The following is a 27260-nucleotide window of genomic DNA, read 5'->3' on the forward strand; positions in this document are numbered from 1 at the left end:
AAATTAAACATTTGGTTACTAAGCTCTATGTAAGTGTGCTTCCAGATGGTAAGGCACTCCAAAAAATGAATTGACACTTTTTTCTCACATGCTTATTCTATTATGGCTAATATTATGTCATCACCCATACACTTAGACTCTGGCATTTATTTGTACACCTGGATCCTGCTGGTTATTTCCCAGAATTAACATCTTTCCTTATGCCTATATTTTTAAATGCACGCCTTGGCTTTTCTGCTTCATATTATAGAGTTTTGTGATTTCTACTGTCCCTCATACATTTTCAGTTGTTATTTACAAGTTCTTCTCACATTTACATAGACCAGATTGACTGGTGTAGCACCAAAGATTTACCCTCAGAAAATTAAAGATAGTCCTAATTTATTCACCAGATACCAATTTTGAACAGGAAAGAGCATAGGGTATAAGCTTTCCTAAGTTTGTCTATCAAAAAAAATAATAAATAACATGGATTACACACACATGATATGGGTTGATATTTGAGCTTTGAATGATTTGGGAATCCCATCATTTGTTGTTCAATTTATCTACTGAAGTGAATTATAAGAACAAAAATCCATTTAAATCAGTTGTACTGCCTTAAAATTCTCATTCATGTAGTTGAAAATTCCCTATAGATGTTCAGCTCATACACATGTAGACTTCCTTCCTTCTGTCCTTCCTCCTTCCTTCCCTTTCTACATCTGACCGCTACTAGAAATATTTATTGAACAAAGTTTTTTTTTTAAAGTATAGTTGATTTACAATGTTGTATTAGTTTCAGGTATACAGCAGAGTGATTCAGCTATACACACATTATATGTGTGTCTGTGTATGTATATGTGTGTGTATATATACATATATAGACTTATTTTTTTGCATTATAGTTTATTATAGGACATTGATTATATTTCCCTGTGCTGTACAGCAGATCCTTGTTGTTTATCTGTTTCACATATAGTAGTTTGTATCTGCTAATCCTAAACTTCTAATTTATCCCTTCCCCACCCCCCTTCCTTTTTGGTAAACTTAATTTTGTTTTCTGTGTCTGTGAGTCTGTTTCTGTTTTGCAAATAAGTTCATTTGTATCATACTTTAGATTCCACATATAAGTGATATCATATGGTATTTGTCTTTCTCTTTCTGACTTACTTCACTTAGTATGATAATCTCTAGATCCATCCGTGTTGCTACAAATGGCATTATTTCATTCTCTTTATGGCTAAGTAGTATTCCATTGTGTGTATGTACCACATCTTCTTTATCCGTTTTTTGTTAATGGACATTTAGGTTGTTCCCATGTCTTGTTTATTGTGAACAGTATTGCTATGAACATAGGGGTGTATGTATCTTTTCGAATTAGAGTTTTTATCTTTTCTGGATATATGCCCAGGAGTGGGATAGGTGGATCATATGGTAGTTCTATCTTTAGTTTTTTTAAGGAACCTCCATACTGTTTTCCATAGTGACTGCATCAATTTACATTCCCACCAAGAGTGTAAGTGGTGAGCAAAGATTTATACTGTTATGTTTTAAAGTATAACATCTCTTACACTATTGGCCAAGTTTTGACTTTACCTATTCATTCAACTCACATTTATTAATTAAGTGGCTACTGTGTACAAGTTACTGTGGTAGGTGCTCAGAATACTCAAAAGACTTAGATTACTAAGGAAAATAATGTATGTACGTAATGACAATGTAAGGTATCATAATTAAGAAGACAAAGAACCACAAGGGAAGCATAGATAGAAGCCTAGGGAAAGTCAGAGGAATAATTTTAGGTGGAGAACACTCAGGAAAGGCTTCCTGAAAGAAGTTTTGTTGTTTTTTTTTTTTTAAGACTGAACAACGAATTCACAAGCATGTGTGTGGTGCATGTAAATTTCTCCCATGTTATTTTAATCATTTGTTTGTCTCTCTCAGTTATTACACAGCAAGTTCCTTGAGGGCAAGAGATACTGTTTGGTCCACATTTATTGTTTCTAATACCTAGGACAAGTGCCTGGAATGTGCTCAGTAAATGTTTGTTGAATAACATTAATAATTAATTTGGTCACAGGGGAAATTCCAGGCAGGGGCAGAGAGCAGCTGACTATAGACAGTCTTTTGATTCTATCATTTGGCAAATACAGAATCTTTCAGCTATGGAAAATAAAGCAATACATTTCTTGTTTCATCTGAAAGTTTATTTTGATTTGAAACAAACTTCCTTGTCTTCTCCCCATGTCTGGCTGCACGACTTCACTGGCTGTGCCCACATGGGCTGAGAGACAACGGAGCTCAGGGTAGGAACTTCCTTTTCCCACCCAGGTTCCTGAGCAGCTTCCTGGCCTGGGTGGGGGCTTCATTCACAGCCCCTCCCACATGTGGGAATGTCTCACTATGGCTACACTGAGGATTAACCAAACTCAGGCAAGTGTTTGGAGAGATTTAGAGGAAGGTCCCCATAGACCTACAAGGTATTAATGTGATGGAATGTTTAGAAAGTCAAGCAGCTTGGCTCAATTTTTCAAACTAGCGAGGTTCTTTGTTGGAATTACTTCTATGTTCTCATTTCCAACAGAGTATATATAGTTCGTTACCATCCACAGCGTGAAAAAAGACTTAGGGAAAGGAGAGAGAGAAACAAAGTGTGAAGCCTGTATCACTTCAATATCTGTGTGTGTGTATGTGTGTGTGTGTGTGTGTGCCTGGGGCAGGCAATGTCTAGTGGGGAAGGACTAGGCAAAGAGTATGTTAAATAACTAGATAAAAAGTCTCCTTCCAAGAGGTTCCATGAGTGGATAAAAGAAGGGAAACCCTTTCCCATTAATTGGAATACTGGGAATATTCTCCTCTACTCTCAGCACTGTTTATATCAATTAAGTGATAGTGAAGACCCTTTAATTTTTTAAAAGGTACTTAATAGTAATTTCAGTTGAGTTTGAGAGGTGAATAAAAACAAAACAAACCTTGTGATCTCAAAGTCATATTCATTAATGCTCCTCACTTTGGTCAAGATAGGTGCCTGGGAAGGGCATTGGCTTGTTAACTCTTAACAGAGGTATGTGACAACAGCATCTTACATTCTATGGCACTGGCAGCTTAGTAAGTATGGTCACATTTTAAAAAAGTAATTTATTCATTTTAATTGGAGGCTAATTACTTTACAATATTGTGGTAGTTTTTGCCATACATTGACATGAATCAGCCACAGGTGTACATGTGTCCCCCGGTCCCAAACCCCCCTCCCACCTCCCTCCCCACCCCATCCCTCTGGGTTGTCCCAGTGCACCGGCTTTGAGTTCCCTGTTTCATGCATCAAACTTGGACTGGTCATCTATTTCACAGTATGGCCACATTTATGACTTTTTGGACCCTGGGAGAGTCAGAAGCCAGATATCTGAAGCCCAGTGTAACAGATAAAGAAATGGACTCAAGTTAAATATATTTATTTCCATAAAACTGCTAATTAGTGATTGAGCCCCTTCATAAATATCATTTCATTCTTATACCAGCCCCATAAGAGAAGGGCTCTCCTCTTTCATTACGGGTGAGGATTTCTTCAAACTGAAGCACTTAGGTTCTTTCCAAAATATCACAGAATTTATCAAATAGTGACACTAGATTAATCAGCCATTAGAGTACCAACACTATTCTTTAATCACAGTAAAGGGTCAGTCACTCAGTCATGTCTGACTCTTTGCGACCCCATGGACTGTAGCCCACCAGGCTCCTCTGTCCATGGAATTCTCCAGGCAAGAATACTGGAGTGGGTTGCCATTCCCTTCTCCGGGGGAATCTTCCTGACCCAGGGATTGAATCCAGGTCTCTCACACTGCAGGCAGATTCTTTACTGTCTGAGCCACCAGAGAAGCCCCTCTTTAATCACACTCCTTTATTAATTTGACAACCTATGTATAAGAGAACCTACTATGCATCAAACACTATTCTGGGTACTTTGGATATATCAGCATTGTGATGTTTACATGCTCAAAACAGAGATAAATGAGTGACTTTACAATTCTGTGTGTGTGCACACACTTACTGAGTCTCTATGGGAACAACCGATTTGAAGTGAATTTACCAGGACTTAATGTCACAACTGGAAATTGCGTCTATGTTTTCAGCAAGCACTGTTTAAGTGATTCAGTAGCCATTACCAAGATTCTTCCACACTGTTTAGACAGAATTCAGTGACTACACCTAGAAAGAACCACCCCTGGGGTCTTAACTGCTAAATGTAATTTCTCAACCCACAGTCTTGGTTTCAGACCCCTCTGTCGGAGAAAGGATGAACTAGTAATATTGCTAAGGATACTGGTATTAAATAATGTCTATATTTTTTTTTATAGTTCAAAGAATCTGATGATCCCATTCTAAATTAGAAAATAAAATGTTTATATTTTGTTTAAGAATAAGTTGTGTCATGTAGAAGTGATTAGTTACAAGGTTTTGTGCAATTCAGCCATCCCGATTCAGGAATTTGGAGAGGACTATGCTACCATTCAAATATTTTCTTTCTTTCTCTCAGCCCTGACTTTTTTTTTAATGTTAATTGATTTGCTCCATGAAATGCCCTGTAAAGTGGCCAGATGTTGTAAGAGAACCTTGATAGTATGGGAATTCAGCAGGAGACTCCAGCAGCATAAAATGGTCCTCAAGTTTCCCCAGCTCTCAATTTAGTGAAAACAAAGGCTCCCACTTTAAGTGGGATTAGAAACAATCTCCTGGATTTCACTGGTAGTGTATAAAGAAAAGAAAAATTGCTCGCTACTCCCACCACTCAACACAACAAACAGGATGTGTAAACACAGAAGATACTATCCTGGATTAGTAGCCAGGAGACCTTGGTTCATTCTTGACCCTGCTGTTGTCCGGCTGTGTGACCTTGGACAAAGCATACAGTCTCTGTGTCTCACAATTTCATTGATTAAAATGAACACTGAACACAGCTGTGCTTCCCTTATGTATGAACAAAGCACTGTGGGGAGTCAGGGGAGCAAGTAAATCCCCCAGGAGAAACCAAAGAAGGCTTCACAGAGGAGATGACATTTGGTCTAGTTTTGGAAGAAGAAGGAGAGTTTTGCCAGCTGAAAAAGACAGGGACAGGACTCTGGGATAAGAGGACATGTGGCGACTGCATAGTCACAACCAAGAGCTATTTGCGAGAAAATCACAAAAGGGAATAGAGAGCTGGTGTATTCAGGGGTCAGGGAAAAGCAGGGAATAAGCACAGGGTGCATAGGCAAGGCTGAGAGATCAGCTCCATTCAAAATTCAGGACCTCTGTGTGTCTCATTAATTTTAGATTTTATCCAGAAGGTAACCAGAAGACAACAGGAATTCTTGTTTGATCACTATTGCTTTTCAGGACACAAATTTTTTTTTTAACCTAGGAAGATAACTCTGTTGACTGCATGCAGGGTGCACTGGAAGAGAAAGTAAATGATGGGGAAGAAGCAAATTAGGAAGTTACACCAGGCAAGATATAAGTGTCTGAATTTAAAACCTAGCAGATTCCAATGGCAGAAGAAACGTCTGAATTTAAAGCATTGGAGAGGATCCTAAGGAGGATTATCAAGACCTTGTGACTAGAGAAGAAAAAGAGAAATCAAGAGGCTGTGACAGCTCTAATTTGAGAGGCTCTAAACTTTGCTCTCCACAACCATGGGCCCTGCATCCATGGATTCAACCAACCGTGGAACCTGTGGATGCAGAGAACCCACTGCACTGAACCACTTTATATATGGGACTTAAGCATCCACAGATTCTGGTATCCACAAGGGTCCTGGAACCAATACCCTGCAGATATCAAGGGACTGCCATATAGTGATTACACATAGACAGAGGTTCTCAAACTTGAGCATGCATCAGAATCACCTAGAGGGCTTATGAAAACATAGATTTCTAGACTCCACTTCCCAAAGTTTCAACCCAGTAACAAGGTCTCAGATCTGCCGCTACTCGGGAACACAATTTGGGAAGCTCAGATGTAGGATTTCAGGGCATGAAGAGTTAAAGAGGAAGGAAGCTGTCAGGTTAATTTCCAAGCTCAGTGTGTTTGAGGAACCTATGGGACATGTTATATGCTTGTTGTCTAAATACCCCATGAGAGGTAAGCTCTAAGACACCAAGGGTGTTGTCTGGTTCATGCCTGTATCACCAGTGCCTAGCAGAAAGTCTGGAGGAGAACAATAAAGATTTGCTAAATGAATAAAAGAAAAACCAATCCAGGTAAAGACCAGAAAGCAACTGGAAATATGGGTCCATGAATTTTGTCCAGAAGTCACATCTGTTCATATGGATTGGAATATAGATGGCCATTCCTTTCTCAAAGGGATCTTCCCAAGCCAGGGATCAAATCCAGGTCTCCTCCATTACAGACAGATTCTTCACTGTTTGAGCCACCAGGAAAGCCCATATAGATTGAAAGATGATTGCAAATAAGGCAGTTAGATGCATTAGAACTGACATTTTTCAAATCCTTAAAGAGTCTAGCAAAATTAGGTACAAAGTTCCACTGAGTTCATAAACTTTGAAGGTAAGTGCCAACAGAAGGTTGAAGATGCAATCCATGTTTAGGATCTCTTTCAGTTTGAGCCATAGGAGTACAACCTGCAAAGCTGAAAACTACTTGTTCTTAAAATGATGGAAACAAATACTAAAGGGGTATCCATGAGGACTATCAAAGGAAGAATTTCTGTACTTAGAGGGAGAGACTAGATGGTCTGTCAACCCCCTTCTAACTCTAATAGATATTATGATTCTATGACCTGAGTGAGAAGTAGGGAGCAATGATGGATTCGTGTCAACTTGAGATGAAGAACATAGCAGTTTGATGCAGTAGTACAGCCAATGAAGACTTATCTCAGAGTGGGAAGGACAAGCATAATGAAAATACAAGAGCTAAGATACTGGAGGGAAAAAGAAATGTGTGAGTCAGGGCATGGGTGAAGTGCCAGCCACGTTAGAAAGGGGAGGTGGACTATTTCAGTTCTGAGTCAAGTCCATGCTACACACAGCCTGATGAGCCTGTACACAGGGCAACATCAACCCCTCTATCTTCTCTGCCTTATTATTCAGAAGTTAATAGATTGTTGTGAGAGAATAAGCTCTTGTTTAGCAAAATATCCTAGAACATCCTTGTACTGAAAAGTCACAATTTCTGAGCATTAAGAAAAGACACTTATATTCTAACTCTGGCACTTACTGCTCACACCAGATTATTTTTAGAAAGAAAGCATATAAATCAGGCAACATTTCGCTGAGAAGTAAATTCTTTTATCAGTAAAGGAAATTTGTGGCCTGATAGTGATAGAACATGGCCCTCTCAAGTTAGAATATGCTTTTACCTCTGCTACTGGTTTAGAAATGCTTTAGAAATACACAAAGGATTTAAAAAAAAAATAGGAGTGCAGTGCCTCGGGGAGTACCGCTAGTTTAAATAACACATGAAAAGTATTTATGAGCCCTTTTTTATGAGGTGGTCAAAGAAAAGACCATCCAGCATGTAACATAAGACTGGCTGAAGAAAAAAGCATTTCCAAACCACATTGGAGAGTTAAGCATGAATGGAATTTTATTTCAGTCTCTATTGCTTATTTAAATGAATGGTGTTTTCAGATGGGGGCTAAATGATAATGCAGATCAAGGTGAGGCTTGCCAGGAAGAAAATATACTAGTCCATTATTCCAAGAATGTTACTAGGTAATGCTGGAGTCCTCTGAAATATATGGGTTTAGCAAAAGGAGGTTTCTGGAAGGGGTAAGTGGTTGTCATATGCCCAAGTCCATTTTGAATTCTGTGTACAAAGCGTTTTGCTAGAGTCAAGGCTTTGGAATGACTCCACGTTCAGCAAACGTGGCTAGGTTGTCTACAGTCAACTGTGCTGGGCACTGCAAACACACAACCGCAACATGTGGTGACAGCCACAGTTGGCTCCGAACAGACTGTTCTCCATTTACTCCACTGTTGCAATGGTCCTCTCTAAAGAGTGCTTGCCTGTAGCTTTATTCCTCCTGAGTGGTACTGGGCCTGAGCTAATCTGCTCACCGTCTCCTTCCTGGGCCTGTGTGTGACAAAGAGCATGCCCTGGTGTGTGACAGCTGGCAAAGGTTATGGGTGGTGGATGCAGCCTTGGGACAAAACAAAGATAACTGGCCCCTAGAGGCATTCAATGGAAATCCTTGGCCTCATTAATTCCCTGTCTTCTAATGAGCAGCTGTCCCGTGAGTTGTATCAATAACAAACTAACGGTAAAATGTTCCCTCAGGCCACCCATTGATTGAGTTCCATAGCTGTGTCAAGAGCACTGTTGTTGTGTTCATCCCCTCAATGAATGCTAAGTGCTCCTGGCCATTCACTCACTCATCCCACGAACACTGACTGAGCATCATCTGCATCCTAGGCACTCTGCTGAGTTGTCACCTAACTTCATGATCTTCCAACAAATTCGTTTTGGATTTTACAAACATCATATGGAGTACTAAATCTGGAGCTGGTGTTTCCACATGTGAAAGCAAAACTCTTTAAAAATTTAAAATGGAATCCATCTGATCATCAACATCCTTCCTCCTCAAAAAGCCCACATTTCAAGTTCAGCAGCATCAAGCAAGGTCCACGTCTTATAACATTATACTTAGGAGATCAAACCAGTCAATCCTAAAGGAATAATCCTTCCAATGAGTATTCAATCAACCCTGAATATTCATTGGAAGGACTGATGCTGAAGCTCTAATACTTTAGCCACCTGATGCGAAGAGCCGACTCATTGGAAAAGACCCTGATGCTAGGAAAGATTGAGGGCGGGAGAAGAGGGTGGCAGAGGATGAGAGGGTTAGACAGCATCACTGACTCAATGGACATGAACTTGAGCAACCTCCAGAGATACTGGGGGATAGGGAAGCCTGGCATGGGGTTGCAAAGTGTCAGACACGACCAAGTGACTGAACAACAACAATAACATTTAATAGTTGCATTGTTGAATGAAACTTAGAAAAAGAACTACAATCTTAGACAAGTTGTGAATCTATACAACAGCTTTAAAATATTTTACAAGGTGAGGGAAAAAATTAGATGATAGGAAATTCAATTTTCAGGTGTGTGTGCTCAGTTTCTAAGTCATGTCCAACTCTTTGTGACCCCATGGAGCCCACCAGGCTCTTCTGTCCATGGGATTTCCCAGGCAAGAATACCAGAGTGGGCTGCCATTCCCTTCTCCATCAGTTTCCAGGAAATTCAGTCAAGTCATTCAATCATTTTTTCAGTCTCTTTTACAGAACCAGACCAATTTTGCTATAAATCTCCCTTTAAACATTCACTTTTTTCATTCCTTGATCATCTTTCCTTCTTACTCCTGAAATCTGGGTTTGTGGTGGATTGGAGATGATGGAAATGATGGATGCAAACCAGGGAGCCTGACGTTTAGAAGGGACATCGGCTAGTGTGCAGTGTGGCCTTGCACACATCACCCCACCTCCTTGGTGCCCATCCTCTACTTCCCTTTCTTTCTAACATCCTTGCCAGATGGAAGAGTAGTTTACCAGCAGGAGAGAATCCCTCCCATGACTACCTCTATGAGAGACCCTGTGTAGAACCAAACAGTCTCTACCCATATAGCAGCTGTCAAGCCCATCCCTGGGTAACTGATCACTTCTTCATCTTGTGGTGGGGGCCACCCTCCGGGAGGTAAAGGGAAAAGCTTAATTCACTTCTATGAAGAGTTAATCCATCTTTACTTTACAGCAGAAACTAGCACAACATTGTAAAGCAATATTATTCCAATTTTTTAAAACATGCATTCCAATATACATTAGGTGCAGACAAATACTGTTTGATTCCACTTATATGAGGTACCTAGAATAGTCAAATTCATAGAGTCAGAAAGTACATTGGTAGATGCCAGGAGCTGGAGGATGGGGGGTGGGGGTGGGAAAGGGGAGTGAGGACTTAAGCGTTTAATGGAGGCAGAATTCCAGTTTAGGAAGGTAAAAATTCGTGAGATGGATGTCAGGGAGAATTGCACAACAATATGAATGTACTTAGTGCCACTGAAGTGTACAGTTAAATACGGTTAAAATAGTATGTTTTATATTATGTGACTTTACCACAATAAAAAAAAGGAGTTAATCCACAAATCTTCACTTCTTACTCTAGCAAAGTGATTTTTAAAATATATCCGGTCTTACTAAATACAGAGCAAATAAAAACAGAATGCTGCCTCCATTTTTTTTTTTAATTTCAGTCTTTGCCATAACTGGTGGAGACAGGAGTCTTACTCTTCTGGACAGGAATTCACTCCAAAATTTACCAGCATGATGCCATGTGGTGGAAGGGGTTTCAAAATGAAGATGGATTTCCAGTCATATTCAAAAAGCAAGAACTTATGATCCTTTTTTTTTTCTTTAAATAATCTATCTTACAGTTCAGCAAAGAAAACTGGCCACAACCCTCTATTTGTTTGCTTCCTTCCCCCTTCTAAAATAAACAGCACAGTACCTCAAGTGTATCTGACTAATTGGAGGTCATTTTATTGATTTTATGCTCAAATTCTTCTTTTTCTTTCCCAGAGGCAGGCATACTTTTAGTTTTAAAATGAAAAGATATAACAGCTTAGTCAAGATACAGCCCCAGTTTCTCCAAGAATATTTTGGATTATCTAACGGTAACTTACTTTGTTTAGAGTGTTCCAGCAGCTTAAAAGTCATAAGCATTCAATTCTACCAGTGTTTTCCCAAGAAGCCACTTCAGTGCACCCTCACAGGGAGGTGGGAGAAAATTATTCATAAAGCAAAGCTTCCAGCAACATCAATAAAGTGATCATTGTAACCAGGAAGATCACATGTTATTTGTCTTGGCTCCCTCGACAACTAAGTCTAAAGCAATATTTTTTAATAGGTAGTTTTTCTATTTATGGATATTCCATAATCAAGAACAGAATTGTGACTCTGTTAGTCATGGCTAAGCTATGGCTCAGATATTGTGCTATGACCTGACTGTTAAATGTCAGGACCCCACAAGGTGCTGGGATATCTCAGTTTCACAGATGGCATGCTCCCTGTGGCATCTAGGGACCTCTGTGACCCCAAGGATTATAGCCCACCAGGCTCCTCTGTCTATGGGATTCTCCAGGCAAGAATACTGGAGTGGGTTGCCAATCCCTTCTCCACGGGATCTATCCGACCCAGGGATTGAACCTGGGTTTCCATATTACAGGTGGATACTTTACAGCCTGAGCCACCAGGGAAGCCCCTCTGAAAATAGAACCACCTCTAACCACACTCAACAAGGTATTAATCAAGACTCTTCTCTGCATGGGGCATCATGACTGCCAGTTTATGAGATGCTACAATAGTCTGTGGACTTCTCTGGAATATAATTTGAAAGAGTCATTGAGTTCTTAACTCATTCATTTACTCAACAATGCACTCACTTTGGATGAGGCACTGTTCTAGATCCTAGAACCATTCCTCTTACAGAAGTTACACTCCACATCTTTAGATTTCTATGCATTTTATTGAGATCATCTTCCATAGACTGAATAGAGGTTGCCATATCTGAAAAGACTTTGGGTTTTCTAGAGCCAGCAGCCACCATCTTGTACTAGTTCTAGCAGTGATATCTGTTGGGATTTGTGAGGAAGGGAGACATGGGGAAGGCAGCTGTCCCTTGGTTTCTGAGACACGTGGGAGTACACTTCCATTGACTAGGGCATGCTCATGTGCTGTTTGTAGCAAACACCAGATAAGGTCCAGCCGTGCAGAGCCACTGGAGTGCTTCACCATGGATAAGGCATTAGGCTGGATAAGACACTCTATGTGGCCTTCAAACACTCCTACTCACAACCTGCCCCCCAAAACACAGACATCCACCCCAGTATTGTGACACAAGGTAGGAAGCAGTGACAAAGGCAATAGGGCATTTATCATGCTGGTTACATTTGCAAATATCTCAACAAATAATGGGGAGCTTGGGGCTTGATGGGATGTGATTTCAGTTAAATTTCATCCATTATCATTCTGGGGAAAATGAAGAGTAATGTGAGAAGCCCTGATTCATAGAGACATGGGCTTCCCTATTGGCTCAGATGGCAAAGAATCTGCTTACAAGGTGGGAGGCCTGGGTTTGATCCCTGGGTAGGGAAGATCCCCTAGAGAAGGGAATGGCTACCCATTCCAGTATTCTTGCCTGGAGAATCCCATGGACAGAGGAGCCTGGTGGGCTACAGTCCATGTGGCCGCAAAGAGTCAGACATGACTGAGCGACTTAGCAGTTGTTTTTTTTTTTTTTTTGGTAGTCAGAATGCCCTGAGTTCTGGTTCTAACTATACTGCTTGCCACCTGAGTGAGCCAAGAATGCCTCTTAATCTCCCAGACTTTATTCCCCAATCTGGGACATGAAGATTATACTGCCTGTGCCCTGGTGCTCTTCAGAGGGCTAAGATAAATGGTCCAGCATCTTGTCCAATACAAAAAAGGGACCAAACAGGGGTAGAAATCTACCCCTTTATCACTTTATGCAGCAAAAGTTCTGCCTTCATATATGATGGGAAAGAAACACAACCTATTCAGATCAGAGTTCTGTAGCTTACAGAAAGAAAATCTCCATATACCCATTCAAACTATTTGTTTACTCTATCGATTGGTCACATTCTCTGTGAAAGGTACTATCTCAAGAACAATTGTCATCAAGCTCTTTATTATTATAGCCATTTAATCCTGGATCTGCATGGTTTTTAGGTGAAGTCTTGAGTCAACTGCTTACCAAGAAAATTTGGAGAAGAAAAGATCTTTTTTTACACTTCCGAAGTATGTCCAATTTGTTTTGAAAAGGCAGGATTCCAATCTCACAGTCAGAAAATGTGGTGTTTGGGGTGGCAGTTATAATACTGTGACTATATTTCTCAAACCATAAATTGACATGTGGTCTGACAAGCATAAAGTGTACTTCTGGAGACAGTGGGATAGAATATTTGAAATCAGAACTGGAAAATTTGGGACATATGAAGGCTATAAATAGTGGGCAGAGATTGGGCTGGTTCCAACAGAGACTCAATTCCTACTAAGAACCACATAATTAGCCAGTCCCCATTTGTTATACATATAAATACTAGTACATAAGAGAGGCAATTTAAACCAGAATGATAAACAAGCCATGCCTCTGCCAGAGGGCTGCCTGGCACACACATTCCCTGTTCCCAGAGCTCCGTGAAGCCCTGGAATGGGAGGAGAGCTCTCCTTGGGGAACTGACAATAAAGCTGGGAAACAAACCGCTAAGACCCAAACACACCCACACAGCACAGCATGTTCATTCACATCACATGGTCATCCTTACTGACCCTTCATCCTACAGATGATGGCAGAATGATCTCACACTGGCAGTTTTTGGATAACCTCTTCCCAGTGGGAGAATCTACTTTCTGCCCAGACCCATTAGGAAGTTACTCCCTGTACTAGACTGGCGAAACCATGTTGGGATTAGAGTAAGCAGAGAGTTAGGGCAAAGTTCCGCCTCTTTATGAGGCTTCCCAGGTGGCGCAGTAGAAAAGAATCTGCCTGCCAATGTAGGACACTCAAGAGATGCATGTTTGATTCCTGGGTCTAGAAGATCCCCTAGAGGAGGAAGTGGCAACTCACTCCAGTATTCTTGCCTGGGAAATCCCATGGACAGAGGAGCCTGGCGGGCTACCGTCCATGGGGTCACAAAGAGTTGAACATGACTGAGCCACTAACACACACTAACACACACACACACACACACACTTCTTTATTACTTTCACATTGCTTATTAGGAATAAGGTATGGCACTGCTCTGCAAAATATAAGGACCCCAATATAAGACATTGCTGCAGTAGAGGACAACGGATAGGATGTGGAGGACATCAATTTATCAAGTTCATGATAGGAATAGTCCATTTGATGAGCTTGACTTGAAGCTGGCATGTGATGCCAGACACATGGCTAAGCGCACAACCTCTCTTAATCCCAACAGATCCTGTTATCACACCTTTTACAGGGAAGGACATTGGGGCACAGGTTCATACAACTTTAAGATTTTTTTTAATGTGGACCATTTTTACGGTCTTCATTGAATTTGTTACAATATTGTTTCTATTTTATGTTTTGGTGTTTAGGCTTCAAGGCACATGGAACCTTAGCTCCCCAAGCAGGGATCAAACCCCCACCCTCTGCATTTTAAGAGGAACTCTTAACCACTGGAAGACCAGGGAAGTCTCTCACACAACTTCTAATAAACTGTGCAGTCTTCAACTGAATTCAGGTCTTCAAATTCCATGACTCCCAACCTAACACCATAGCAAGAGCAAGTATATTTCGGGAACGACCAGAACAGAAACTAGTCTCCCCATCTTCCGGTTCTCCACAGCAAAAGCATCAGAATCACTAAGGAACATTTTGAAAATATATAGGCTTGGGTCCTGCCCTGGAATTTCTGATTCAGAGGGCCTGTATCTCCGTATTTTGAGGTATACCACCCCAAACTGGTGGTTCTCATACATACCTCCTGTTAGGGACTTCTTGACAAGCCAGCTGTATCTGGCTGAATTTTTGCTAATTTCTTAGCAAGAAAGGATTAGCAATCAATATTTAATATTACTATTAAGCATTTGTTATCTGTGAAGCACAAATCTACCTCTGATGAACATGTAGTTAAGTAATGGCTTGTGTGTTGTGTTTAGTCACCAAGTCGCGTTTGACTCTGCCGCCCCGTGGACTATAGCCTGCCAGGCTCCTCTGGTCCATAGGATTTCCCAGGCAAGAATACTGGAGTGAGTTGCCATTTCCTTCTCCAGGGGATCTGCCTGACCCAGGGATCTAATCTGCGTTTCCTGCATTGGCAGGCGGATTCTTTACCACTGAGCCACCTGGGAAGCCCTAGATTTATGATGGTGGTTCAGACATAGTCTAACCACCCCTCAATATCTTACATTCAGTTGATGTCTACTCTGGATGCCATTCTTTACCACTAGCCCCAGCTGTGAAGCTCCTCTGGGTGATATTCTTAACTACTGCAGTAAGCCAAAGTCAGATTAAGCCAAAACCAGGTTAAAGATGGCTCCTTACAGACTGCTCTGAGGATGGCCAAGTTATGAAAAACTAGGAGACACAGCAGCCAATGGTATACATGTAGCAGAGCCAACACAATTTGAGTGACTTTTGGTCAATGGAATATGTCAATTTAAAAAGTATGGAACATACACTTGGACTGAAAACAAAAATTCCCAAACACTAATCTCTGTAAAGTACTCAAATTAGGAAGGCAGAAAGGATGAAGAAAAGAGATAGGTTAATTTCCAAAGTATTCATTTGAAATTTTTTGGTGCTGCAACCAAGGAGATGGGTATGAAAAAGAAATTGGATCAAAATATCCAAGTCTATATTTCTGTATAACCCAAGCCTCTGAGGTTAGCCATTGTTTACATGTGCGATAGGAGAATAGAGTTAAACACGTAACACTGGTCTTTTGGCTTGATGACAGAAAAGAACATGATGCCAAGAGCAATTGATATTCCTGACATATATATGCTACTCAATGCCTTAGGTCAAAGATTTGACCCTAGTGCCTTGATTTCTCAATCTGAAAATATGGGTAGAGAGCAAGAAGGGGGCTCCTAGTAGATGAGAGACACCACATTTGTACTATACTTATGCTCTAATTGCAAACTACCCACAGTTATGTACATTCTGTTTTATGTGCTTTATAAGAGTCAGATGTGGAATTCCCTGTTGGTAGTGGTTGTTTTAACTCTCTAGAAACTTGAAGGGAAGTTAGAACTAAAAAGAAACTAAAGAAATAAGACTTAAGAATTAAATGCTTTGAATATTTTCCTCCCTAATTTTCTTTGTAGAGAAATGGAAGACAGACTAGCATCAGCGGGGTGCTTTCAAGTGAATCATAATCAAATGTGCATGCAAAACCATCGGTGAAGTCAAGATGTGCAATTAAATGCCTAATTATGCTCAGAGAGCCCCTGCATTCTTTACTCCTTCACTGCACCCTCAGGAAAACACACAGTGGCCTTCTGTTTTGAGTATGGGTTCTTTAAAGTTTTTAAATGGCATGAAAGTGCAACTGTGTGCCCAATTAGGGGTGCAATTGCTGGGTCAAAGCATGTAACACAGTCTATTCCCTGCCACTCTGGGTTAGCTCTCCAGACCTTGAGGGCCATATTCCTCAGCTCCTTTGGCATCCCAGGGCTCAGTGAAAAATAGTGGATGGGTGCGTTATCCTTTGTCAGTTTTAGAGATGATACCAGGGAGAAAAAGTCAAACTATGATGCTTCCACCAAAGGCTTTGATTTATTTCCTCAACTAAGAGATGGAAAGTTATCCTCAGATATTGCCCTGTTGCAAAGGGTGAGTAATGAGGAAAGAAGGATTGAAGTCGCTCAGTCTTGTCCGACTCTTTGGGACCCCATGGACTGTAGCCCGCACCAGGCTCCTCCATCCATGGGATTTTCCAGGCAAGAGTACTGGAGTGGGTTGCCATTTCCTCCTCCAGGGGATCTTCCCAACCCAGGGATCAAACCTGAGTCTCCTGCACTGCAGACAGATGCTTTACCCTCTGAGCCACCCAGGAAGCTCAATGAGGAAAGAAGGATAGGAGCCTCCTTTAATTCCCTCTCTCCACCCCTCAGTACTAATCATGGTCAGGCCCCTGTTCAGCTTATTGAAGAGAGATTAGGGATCATCAAAATATATTCACTACTAGGGACTCAGAGTGGGCTTCCCAGGTAGCTCAGCTGGTAAAGATTCTACCTGCAATGCAGGAGACTCTGGTTTGATTCCTGGGTCAGGAAGATCCCCTGGAGAAAGGTGTGGCAACCCACCCCAGTACTCTTGCCTGGAAAATCCCCATAGACAGAGGAGCCTGGTGGGCTACAGTCCATGGGGTCTCAAAGAGTCAGACATGACCGAGCGACTAAGCACAGCACAGCACAGAGACCCAGAGCACATGCTCTGAAAAGGTCATGTAGGAAGGATTTAGAATTTCGTCTCATTTGGGAGTCACAGATAAACCTTTTTCATCAAAAGGTCTGACATTTGTTGGTCACCCATGTCCCCAGGTCCAGCTGCCTTCCACAGATTTTTTAAATTAATTTATTTTAATTGGAGGTAATTATTTTACAATATTGTGGTGGTTTTCACCACACATCGACCTGAATCAAGCCATTGTCAGTGGGAGGAATGCACTGCGTGGGAAAAGCCAGAGTCAGAGGTTAGCCAGCCTTACACCTTAGGGCAGCTAAGAAGAGGATCCCAGGGGTGGAGAAGAGGTGGGGAGGGCCTACACATGGCAGGTGGTTGTGTGTGGAGGGTTCTGGGGAGCAGGTAGGGTGAGGAGAGTTAGTGTCAAAACAGCCCGTAACAGTCAGAGGAGAGGTGTTTCAGAGGCAGAGGAACTTCAAGCTCTGGGGAGATCATCAGGAGAGCAGGATTTGAGTCCCAGAGGAAGAGGTAAATATAAGGAAGCAACAAGTGATCCAAAGCAAAACCAGAGCGAGAAGCCAGAGAACCCAGGGCTGGACTAACCAGAGTATAAGGTCAGGGTATGGTCATAAGATATGAGAGGAGTCCAAGCATCGGGACTTTTACTTTAAAAACTTCGGTTTCCCAGGTGGCACTAGTGGTAAAGAACTCGCCTGTCAATGAAGGAGACGTGAGAGACACGGGTTCAATCCCTGGGTCGGGAAGATCCCCTGGAGGAGAGTATGGCAATCCTCTCCAGTATCTCTGCCTGGAGAATCCCATGGACAGAGGAGCCTGGTGGGCTACAGTCCACGGAGTCACAGAGAGTCAGACATGACTGAAGTGACTGAACATGCATCCACGCACTGTATAGCACAGAGAACTCAACACTCGGTAATGATCTATATGGGAAAAGAATCTAAAAGAGTTGATATATGTATAACTGACTCAGTTTGCTGTACACCTGAAACTAACACAACATTGTAAATCAACCACCCTCCAATACAAATTTTAAAATAAATAAAAATTGACGGAACACCTACTATGTATCGAGCATTGATGACAGACGTCAGTATTGATAATACAATGGTAAAATCACAAATAGAAATAATGGTTAGAAACAGACTTAACAAAAGGCTTAGGATACTGAATACGCAGTTGTGGACTCAGGGGATCTTTTAGCTCCCTTTGCTGTTTGCAAATTCTGGGATAATATGTGAGTGGTTTCCGCTACAGGAATCCCAGTGCTGTTAGAGCAGAGTTGCAGCGGACAAGTCGGGACCCCGACTTAGTGGGACATGTTTATGATTCTTCCTTATTTGTCCAAGTTGCTGCTTTTCTGTATCCTCAGTCGTCTCAAAAAAAAAAAAAAAAGGAAGAAAAAAACCCACACACACCCTGTCTTAACATGCCTCACCTCTTTCCTACTTGGCTTAAGAACAAAAATTCCAGCTGTTGATATTTCATGCCTCATCATGAAACAGGGCTGACCTCTCACTGGCAAAGGGGTCCCTGTTGTCTGGTGGGCTCACAGAGCCTGTCTCACAAACCCCCTTCTTGTTTCTGTCAAAAGAGGTTCATGTGACTGAGTCATAAAAAAAAAAAAAACAGTTCAAGTGTTAGAAGCCAGTTCCAGACTCAAAGAGAAATGCAGTGGCCAAGGCACATGAACAATAAAGGTGCATTTATACAGTAAATCTAAACAATTACTCACCAAAAATATGCAACCCCAATGAGCAGTGCTCATAAAGTGGGAAGGGCAGGCTGCATAGCAGATTGGTGGTATAAGTCTAAGTCGCGGCAGTTGTGTCCAACTCTGTGTGACCCCATAGACGGCAGCCCACCAGGCTCTGCTGTCCCTGGGATTCTCCAGGCAAGAACACTGGAGTGGGCTGCCATTTCCTTCTCCAATGCATGGAAGGGAAAAGTGAAAGTGAAGTCGCTCAGTCATGTCCGACTCTTAGCGACCCCATGGACTGCAGCCCACCAGGCCCCTCCGTCCATGGGATTTTCCAGGCAAGAGTACTGGAGTGGGGTGCCATTATAGAAGTCAACAAAGTACTAAGGTAAACTTTTTGAGAGGACCAATTTGGTCGTGGTTACTGGTTATTAGTGGATCTGACATATTCATAGGATCTTTCTCCGGCTATAAACACCGAATCAGGACAGTGATGTGGCTTCCACTGACTTAGAGAACATGTAGCCAGAGAAGCGCACAGTTGAAGCTTCATTAGCAGAAAGCAAGGCAGGGTGCTAAGGTGGAAGCACAGGATGCATGGAAGTCAGAATCATCTAGAACTAGGCTCTGCCTTGAAGCTTTACCCTACTTTACTGGAAACATCTCGTGGGTTTAAAAGGACTGAGAAAATATCTGAGTGTACCTTGGTAGACAATGACACAGAAGCTTCCTGGGCAGATTCTTGGTCGCCCACAGCGCTGACCCCACCCCTGACACATCAAGGGCTCCACACCAGGCCCCTCCCTTCAGGCTCTCATTCTCTCTCTGGTGCATCTCAGTGGTTCAGTGGCTTCCTGCTGATCTCCCCACTGCTTAAGCTAGTTTCCTCTTCTTCATTGACATATGTGCTCGAGAAAGCTCCTCAAAACCACACTCACACCACCAACTTGCCCAACAACCTCAACAATGCATCTCTAATAATATAATAATGGTAGCTTCTCTCTATGGACTGCTGGGCTTGTGCTCTGCCTCGGTTACTGTCATTCTCACAGTGATAATGTTAGACGGGAGGTAATCCCTCCATCCGTTCCACAAAGAAGCAGGAACAAAATCCTCACTAAACCTGGACTGGCGATTCATTTCACATATGATGATTTACATGCTTCCATGCCATTCCCCCATATCATCCCGCCCTTGCCCTCTCCCATAGAGTCCATAATACTGTTCTATTTATCTGTGTCTCCTTTGATGTCTCGCATACAGGGTTATCTTTACCGATTGACTAAATACCATATATATGTGTTAGTATACTGTATTGGTGTTTTGCTCAGGGCTGGTGCACCGGGATGACCCGGAGGGATGGGAAGGGGAGGGAGGTGGAAGGGGGGTTCTGGAAGGGGAAAACATGTACACCCATGGTGGATTCATGTCAATGTATGGCAAAAAAAAATAATAATAAAATAAATTAATTAATTAAAAAAATAAATAAATAAAAAATAAAATAAAATGATGTAAAATCATCCAAAAAAAAAAAAATCCTCACTAAAGTCATCAGTGAGGAAACTGAAGATCAGAGAGCTTGAGGCATCCTCCCCAAGTGCCTTGTAAGAGCTCACCTTACAATTCACATGCAGGTGTATCCAGCCGGAGGCTGGGGTTCTCTCTACTCTCCTAGACTACCCTAGTGGGAAAAAAAAATGCAAACTCTCTACCTGGCATTCCAGGCCTTATGGAGTCTGAACCTAAGATGGCTCAAGTTGAACTTTCTCTGCCCATATTCTTTATTTTGGTCCAAACAAGTTACACCCAGGGCCCTAGAAATGCCCAGCTTCACAATACTATCTGGGACTTCTATCCTGGTCCTACTTCTCAGGATGCTTCTTTCCTATGTAAATTCTACCCACCATTTCCAGGAATGAACTGTTAAAAAGCTATCTCTACCACCACACCCTTCCTTGTAAGCACACCTGCACCACCAACACATCAGCTAGAAGAGACTTCTCCTTCCTCTGATCCCACCAGCAGATTTGTGAGACTCTCTCATGACTTGTGTTGTGAATGGTCATACCACAAGCTCAGAAGTCAGAAGGCCCAAGGTTTAATTCTTCACTTTTTCACTTACTACTTAAACTCTAGGACCTCTGCCTCCCTGTGCCATAGGATTGTTTCCAGGAGTTAGTTATAAAACAAATGGAAAAGTGCTCAGCATAGTCTGACAAGGAGCAAATGTCTATAATTATTATTATTACAGTGATTTGTATCCACACATTATTCTGTCTTCTGAGCATAAGTTTCTTGAGGAGGGGGAACTACCTTACTCAGTCTTCTATCCCCACTGTGATTAGTGGCACATGATAATATTTGACAATGAATGACAAATCTGATGGAGTTTCTAATCTAATTTCAAAACCCATTAGGTTATAACTGGTACCAAAGCTCTACACAATGAAATTGCAGCAAGAATTTAATGGGCAAATACATATATACTTCTGAGTTATTGTTTTGAAGAACTTAGATGAGTGAGGTCCAGGGTCTATAATGCTACATTCAGAATTAAAGGAGAGAAAAAACACTCAAAACACACCTCCCATCCCTTGTGCACAGATGAAGGAGCACTCACAAGGCTTGGGGAGAACAACAGGGGTAGCAGAAGCATCATCATAGTAGGTGGTAGGAATAGCAGCCAAAATTTACCACGTACTTCAGGAGGTACCAGACAATAGTTTAAATGTTTCATGTATGTTAACCCATTGAATCCTCATAACAACCCACGTGAGGTAGCTTCTATTCTTTCCCCATTTTTAGATGAGAAAAATGAGTCTGAGAAAAATTAATTTCTAAGGTTTCACAGGAAGTGATGGAACAGGGATTTGAACCAGAGCCCAAGTATTCTATACATTGGGACAAACAGTGACAGTCTCAATGCTGTGCTGTCCCCACACACTGGTAAGGACACCAGTCCAGCCAGACCTCAGAAAAGGTTCCTGTCCCTAACCCACCAGTCACCACACTAAAGGGGCTGCTTCCTTTAGGAGATCCAGATGCCATCAGAAGGGGTGGAATGAGAATACTGACAGGAGAGGACACTAAACAGACTAAGATGACTGAGTGAAATGACCCGCGTGGATGGAACTTCAGAGTACAGGTCAAGGACCTTGTGAGGACCTCAGAGAGCAAGCTTTCTGAAAAGATCACAGTGTGTGAGGAAGCAGATACAAGCTGAGGCCAAAGAATAAAGGGAAGCAGCCTTGCTCCTGGATGAGTCCCTTCAAGAAAACAAAAGTAAACACATTGATGACCATGTTTTAGAATCCCATATTGTTTTAGGCTCACCTAGCCACAGTTGGGGTTCTGGGGCCACTTGATGCTGAGGAGTTAATATTGAAATTGCTGCTTAAGCTAGTTAAACATAATGAGGGCTCTTCCTGATGAAAACCATGAGAAAAAAAAAAAAAACAGGCCCACATAAACGCAGCCCAGGATGGCTGTGACCATTCATTAGTATCACTCTCACATAAATCACCATTCCTGAAGGAAGGGAGGCAACCATACTCTGGGGGGTGAAGCTAATCAATCTCAGAAGAAGGAACTTTGCAAACCCTTCTTAAGGTCGCCATAGCCTGGACCATGATGAATCCCTGCTCTGTTTCATTAAATATGTGAAAAGTGGACCTTCTACTACAGAGTAACCTGTGCACCAGTGTAGGGCCATGATGTAGTACCTGGCAGGCATCTCAAGTCCACAGAAGACAGCACTGAAGTGACCATTTCACTCACTAATTTACACCAACTCCTGGACAGGCATTCTTTCATCCAGTTGGCCCTAGAACATGGATTTTCAACAGGGACAATAAAGGAGGCAAAAACTGGTTCTTGGAGGATGAAATAAAACCTTACTATCTTTTTGAATAAATCACAGATATACATAAGATAAATAAACAGATATGTAGTATATCTGTGCTATTAAAATTCTATGATGAGGGGAACAATGAGGGAAAAAAATGCACCTCTTTGTGGGAGAGGAACAAGAATGTGCCCAGTTTTTAAACACTAAGAGAAGCACAAGAAAATTGGAAAAGATTGCTGATGGGAAAAGCAGGAAGACAGAAGAGACAATATTCCCCCATCTTCAGCCTTTGCCAAAATCCACCCACAATCTCTAAGGATGTAACTAGAACCTACATCCAGGTTCTTCTTTGGTATAGCTTGGTCCAACCAGCCATCAACAAATAACACAATGAAGGGATCCCACTTGTAGGAATGAGGACAAACCCAAAGGTCAGCTATGCTCTGCAGTTTAGGAAAACATAAGAAGACCTCAGGAGAAAACAAACCTGATGACACCTTCATCTTGGGCTTCTATCTTCAAGAACTGTGGGGAAAGTTGATTTCTGTTGTTTAAGCCACATTGTTGTTCTTCAGTCGCTAAGTCATGTCTGACTTTTTGTGACCCCATGAACTGCAGCACACCAGGCTTCCCTGTCCTTTGCTGTCTCCTGAAGTTTGCTCAAACTCATATTCATTGAGTCAGTGATGCCATCCAACAATCTCATCCTCTGTCACCCCCTTCACCTCATGCCCTCAATCTTGCCCAGCATTAGAGTCTTTTCCAATGAGTCTAGTCTATGGTGTTTCATTACAGTGGCACTTGCAAACTAATACACCTGCTATGATACACATGGCTGGTATTACTTCACCACTAAGGCTCACTCACAACAGATTCTTCTCTCCTGGGCACAGGAAGACAGTTTCCCCAAGTCTAACCAATTACTTGGAAGCAGAAGTGACATCACATTTCTGGGCCAAAGTATTACATTGCTGGGTCAAGATATTCTATTAACTCTCTTCCATACCATAGCAATCAAAGAACATAAGGAGATGGAGGTACCAGGAAAAGGAAGTAGCCCGGAATCCCAAACCACTACTTCCCTGGAGAACTGGGTCTGCAGAGGACTTTGTGTGAAAGAGAAATAAGTTTGTTCTGTTATGCCACTGAAATTTTTAATGTTATTTTTCACACAGCATGATTCAGCCTATTTTTACTGATGTACCCACCCTACATATGTTTGGGAGAACGTTTCCTGGTGGTACTGGGGTGTCTCCTCATGGGCCACCTGTGAAATGAGATGTCTTCCCTCTAACAAAGTCATGAGGAAAGAAACAAACTGACAAAGAAGAGTTCAAACAAAGGGAGTGATCTATGTGGAGCCTCAACAAATCAGAGACAAAGGATAAGAATCTGTCAAAGTTTCTCTACACTTGTCTAGTCAAGTTGGGTGAGAATTCTGAGGGTGTAAGCAGTCAAGGGCCAAAAAAGGGGTGGCAGGGGCACGCTATTTTGGCATAAGTCAAAGCAGGCTTATGGGTTCTCTAGTGGCCTTAAGGAAATGTCCTTCAAGGTATATTAACTCATATATGTGGAATCTAAAGCAATGGTATAGATGATCTTATTTACAAACAGAAATAGAGACACAGACACAGAGAACAAACATATGGACACCAATGGGGGGGAGAGGGACGTGGGATGAATTAGGAGATTGGGATTGACATATATACACTATTGATGCCATGTATAAAATAAATAACTCAATGAGTGTTAGTCCGTCTGTCATGTTCAACTCTTTGCAACCCCATGGGCTGTAGCCCACCAGGCTCCTCTGTCCACAGAATTCTCCAGACAAGAGCACTGGAGTGGGTTGCCACTTCCTTCTTCAGGGAATGAGAGCTCAATGAGAACCCACTCTATAGCACAAGGGACCCTACTCAGTGCTCTGTGGTGACCTAAATGGGAAGGAAATCCAAAAGAGAGGAGATATATGTATAACTGATTCACTTTGCTGTACAACAGAAACTAACACAACATTGTAAAGCAACTTTACTCCAATAAAAATTAGTTTAAAAATAAAGACCTCTGGTTTCCTTCTCACCAGGAAGGCGCTTTGATTCTTGGAGTTTGATCTCCTGGTCAACAAGAATAATTGTTCCCACAAACATTACAGCATCATCTAATACTGTAAACTCTTGAGAAACCTGTATGCAGGTCAGGAAGCAACAGTTAGAACTGGACATGGAACAACAGACTGGTTCCAAATAGGAAAAGGAGTACGTCAAGGCTGTATATTGTCACCCTGCTTATTTAACTTATATGCAGAGTACATCATGAGAAATGCTGGGCTGGAAGAAACACAAGCTGGAATCAAGATTGCCGGGAGAAATATCAATAACCTCAGATATGCGGATGACACCACCCTTATGGCAGAAAGTGAAGAAGAACTAAAGAGCCTCTTGATGAAGGTGAAAGAGGAGAGTGAAAAAGTTGGCTTAAAGCTCAACGTTCAGAAAACTAAGATCATGGCATCTGGTCCCATCACTTCATGGGAAATAGATGGGGAAACAGTGGAAACAGTGTCAGACTTTATTTTTGGGGGCTCCAGAATCACTGCTGATGGTGACTGCAGCCATGAAATTAAAAGACGCTTACTCCTTGGAAGGAAGGTTATGGCCAACCTAGATAGCATATTTAAAAGCAGAGACATTACTTTGCCAACAAAAGTCTGTCTAGTCAAGGCTATGGTTTTTCCAGTGGTCATGTATGGATGTGAGAGTTGGACAGTGAAGAAAGCTGAGTGCCGCAGAATTGATGCTTTTGAACTGGGGTGTTGGAGAAGACTCTTGAGAGTCCCTTGGACTGCAAGGAGATCCAATCAATCCATCCTAAAGGAGATCAATCCTGGGTGTTCATTGGAAGGACTGATGTTGAAGCTGAAACTCCAATACTTTGGGCACCTCATGCGAAGGGTTGACTCATTGGAAAAGACCCCAATGCTGGGTAGGATTGGGGGTGGGAGGAGAAGGGGACAACAGAGGATGAGATGGTTGGATGGCATCACCGACTCGATGGACATGGGTTTGGGTGGACTCCAGAAGTTGGTGATGGACAGAGAGGCCTGGCGTGCTGCAATTCATGGGGTTGCAAAGAGTCGGACATGACCGAGCGACTGAACTGAACTGAACACTGTAAATCCAGAGAAGAAAATGGCAGCTCACTCCAAAATTCTTGCCTTGGAAATCCCATGGACAGAGGAGCCTGGTGGGCTACAGTCCAGTCACAAAGAGTTGGACACAACTGAGTGACCAAGCAAGCAACACTGTAAATAGATTTCCCAGTACATTTCAATTAAGTGTATTAAGTGTATTTAGCTAGCAGAATTCTGACAAACACCTCAAGACTTTATTACCCCAGTGGGTACCAATGATCCATGCTCCAAACTTCCATGAACTCCACATAGACTAAGTCAGTTGTATAACCCGGCTTTATGACACAAAGTATGAGGGGATGATGCCCTCAACTTGCTGGTAGATTTCATTAAACCTATCTTCTTTTCACCTATGCTTTTTTGTTCATTGTTCAATCCCTTTAGTTCTCTTCTCAACACCATGATGAATTTATCTTTTGCTCTTGACACTTAATTTCTGTCTCATATGGAAACTCAGCAAGGTGTGTGCAAGTTGCATCCTATAAAAAGGATGCTCAGGCCAAGAGGTTGGGAGAGACACCCAATTTCTGAGGAGGGTTCCACTTGTCAGGCCATGTGGATTGTATGTACTCACATCAGCAACCAGACTGAGCCCTTATCCAAGCTGGTCGGCCCAGAGTGGGGATCTTTCTATAATTTGCACAAAGGTCCTTGTGAACTGGAGGTGGCCGTGTCCTGAGTCACACACCCCTTTCCAAAGCCTTGACTTTTCCCTCAGGGTCATATTCACAGTGTTGTGCACATACTTCAAAGCAGAAGCACCCTGTAGCAGGGCTGCCCCATCACCACTGTCAGGCATCACTTCTGTGAATGGATTCACCTCAGCTTCTGATGGACAGATGCTGTACCCACATCATTGCTTAATTCTGTGGTTCTCAGCAGCACCACCCATAGGGGCAATTGGGAAATTTGTGGTGGCAACTTTTTGAGTTCTCACAATAATTAGAAGCACCACTGTCTTTAGTGAGCAAGGGTGATGGATGCTGGCCATCCAGTGAGTGTGGGGTGGTCCTGCACAGAGAAAAATTGTCCCTCATCCTGAGTGATTTTCAAATACGCCCCCCTCCTCAACTTAATGGAGATGAAAAACTTTCAGACATTCATGAAAATATTAGCTAAATGCATGCCATGTGCTTGCCTCTCATTCAGTGGTTCTTGGTGGACGAAATTCTCTGCTCTCTGGAGCTTGTAAAAACCTGTTTTAATTTTCTGAGCCTGGAACTTAGCCCAAAGTGAAAGTGAAAGTGAAGTCACTCAGTCGTGTCCGACTCTTTTTTCGACCCCATGGACTATAGCCTACCAGGCTCCTCCATCCATGGGATTTTCCAGGCAAGAGTACTGACCCAATGTTACATAAAATAGAAAGTACATTTGCACTATCTTAAGATCTCATTATGCTTCCTAAAATGCAACTGCCATGCAATCAAGGGAAAATTGTAATTAATTTTGTTCTGAAGTCTACCAAGAATTGTTCACTGTATCAGAAAACCACATCACCAACTGCGTCACTCTTCAGGACAACCAAGCCACCAGTATAATTTGTCTTTCCAGTTCACACTTACAGCTACACCATTG

General features: G+C 42.1%; 1 protein-coding gene and 1 long non-coding RNA gene across 5 annotated transcripts in view; one reads left to right on the forward strand and one right to left on the reverse strand.

The window, feature by feature from the left end:
* Positions 1-10486, forward strand: part of EYA1 (EYA transcriptional coactivator and phosphatase 1) — a 659176-nt gene extending 648690 nt beyond the window's left edge. For all 3 annotated transcript variants that reach the window (XM_081501749.1, XM_081501721.1, XM_081501719.1), the window contains one exon: positions 10228-10486. In XM_081501749.1, the coding sequence (XP_081357875.1) occupies positions 10228-10239 (12 nt within the window). In that variant the 3' untranslated portion in view covers positions 10240-10486. The remainder of the gene's footprint in view (positions 1-10227) is intronic.
* The window catches only part of LOC145510461 (uncharacterized), a 174344-nt gene that overhangs the window by 55980 nt on the left and 91104 nt on the right, over positions 1-27260 (reverse strand). The gene's annotated exons all lie outside the window — the stretch shown is intronic.

The sequence above is a fragment of the Giraffa tippelskirchi genome, chromosome 6, assembly GCF_054371585.1.
Source record: "Giraffa tippelskirchi isolate mGirTip1 chromosome 6, T2T-mGirTip1v1.2.pri, whole genome shotgun sequence".
In the NCBI taxonomy this organism is placed as follows: Eukaryota; Metazoa; Chordata; class Mammalia; order Artiodactyla; family Giraffidae; genus Giraffa; species Giraffa tippelskirchi.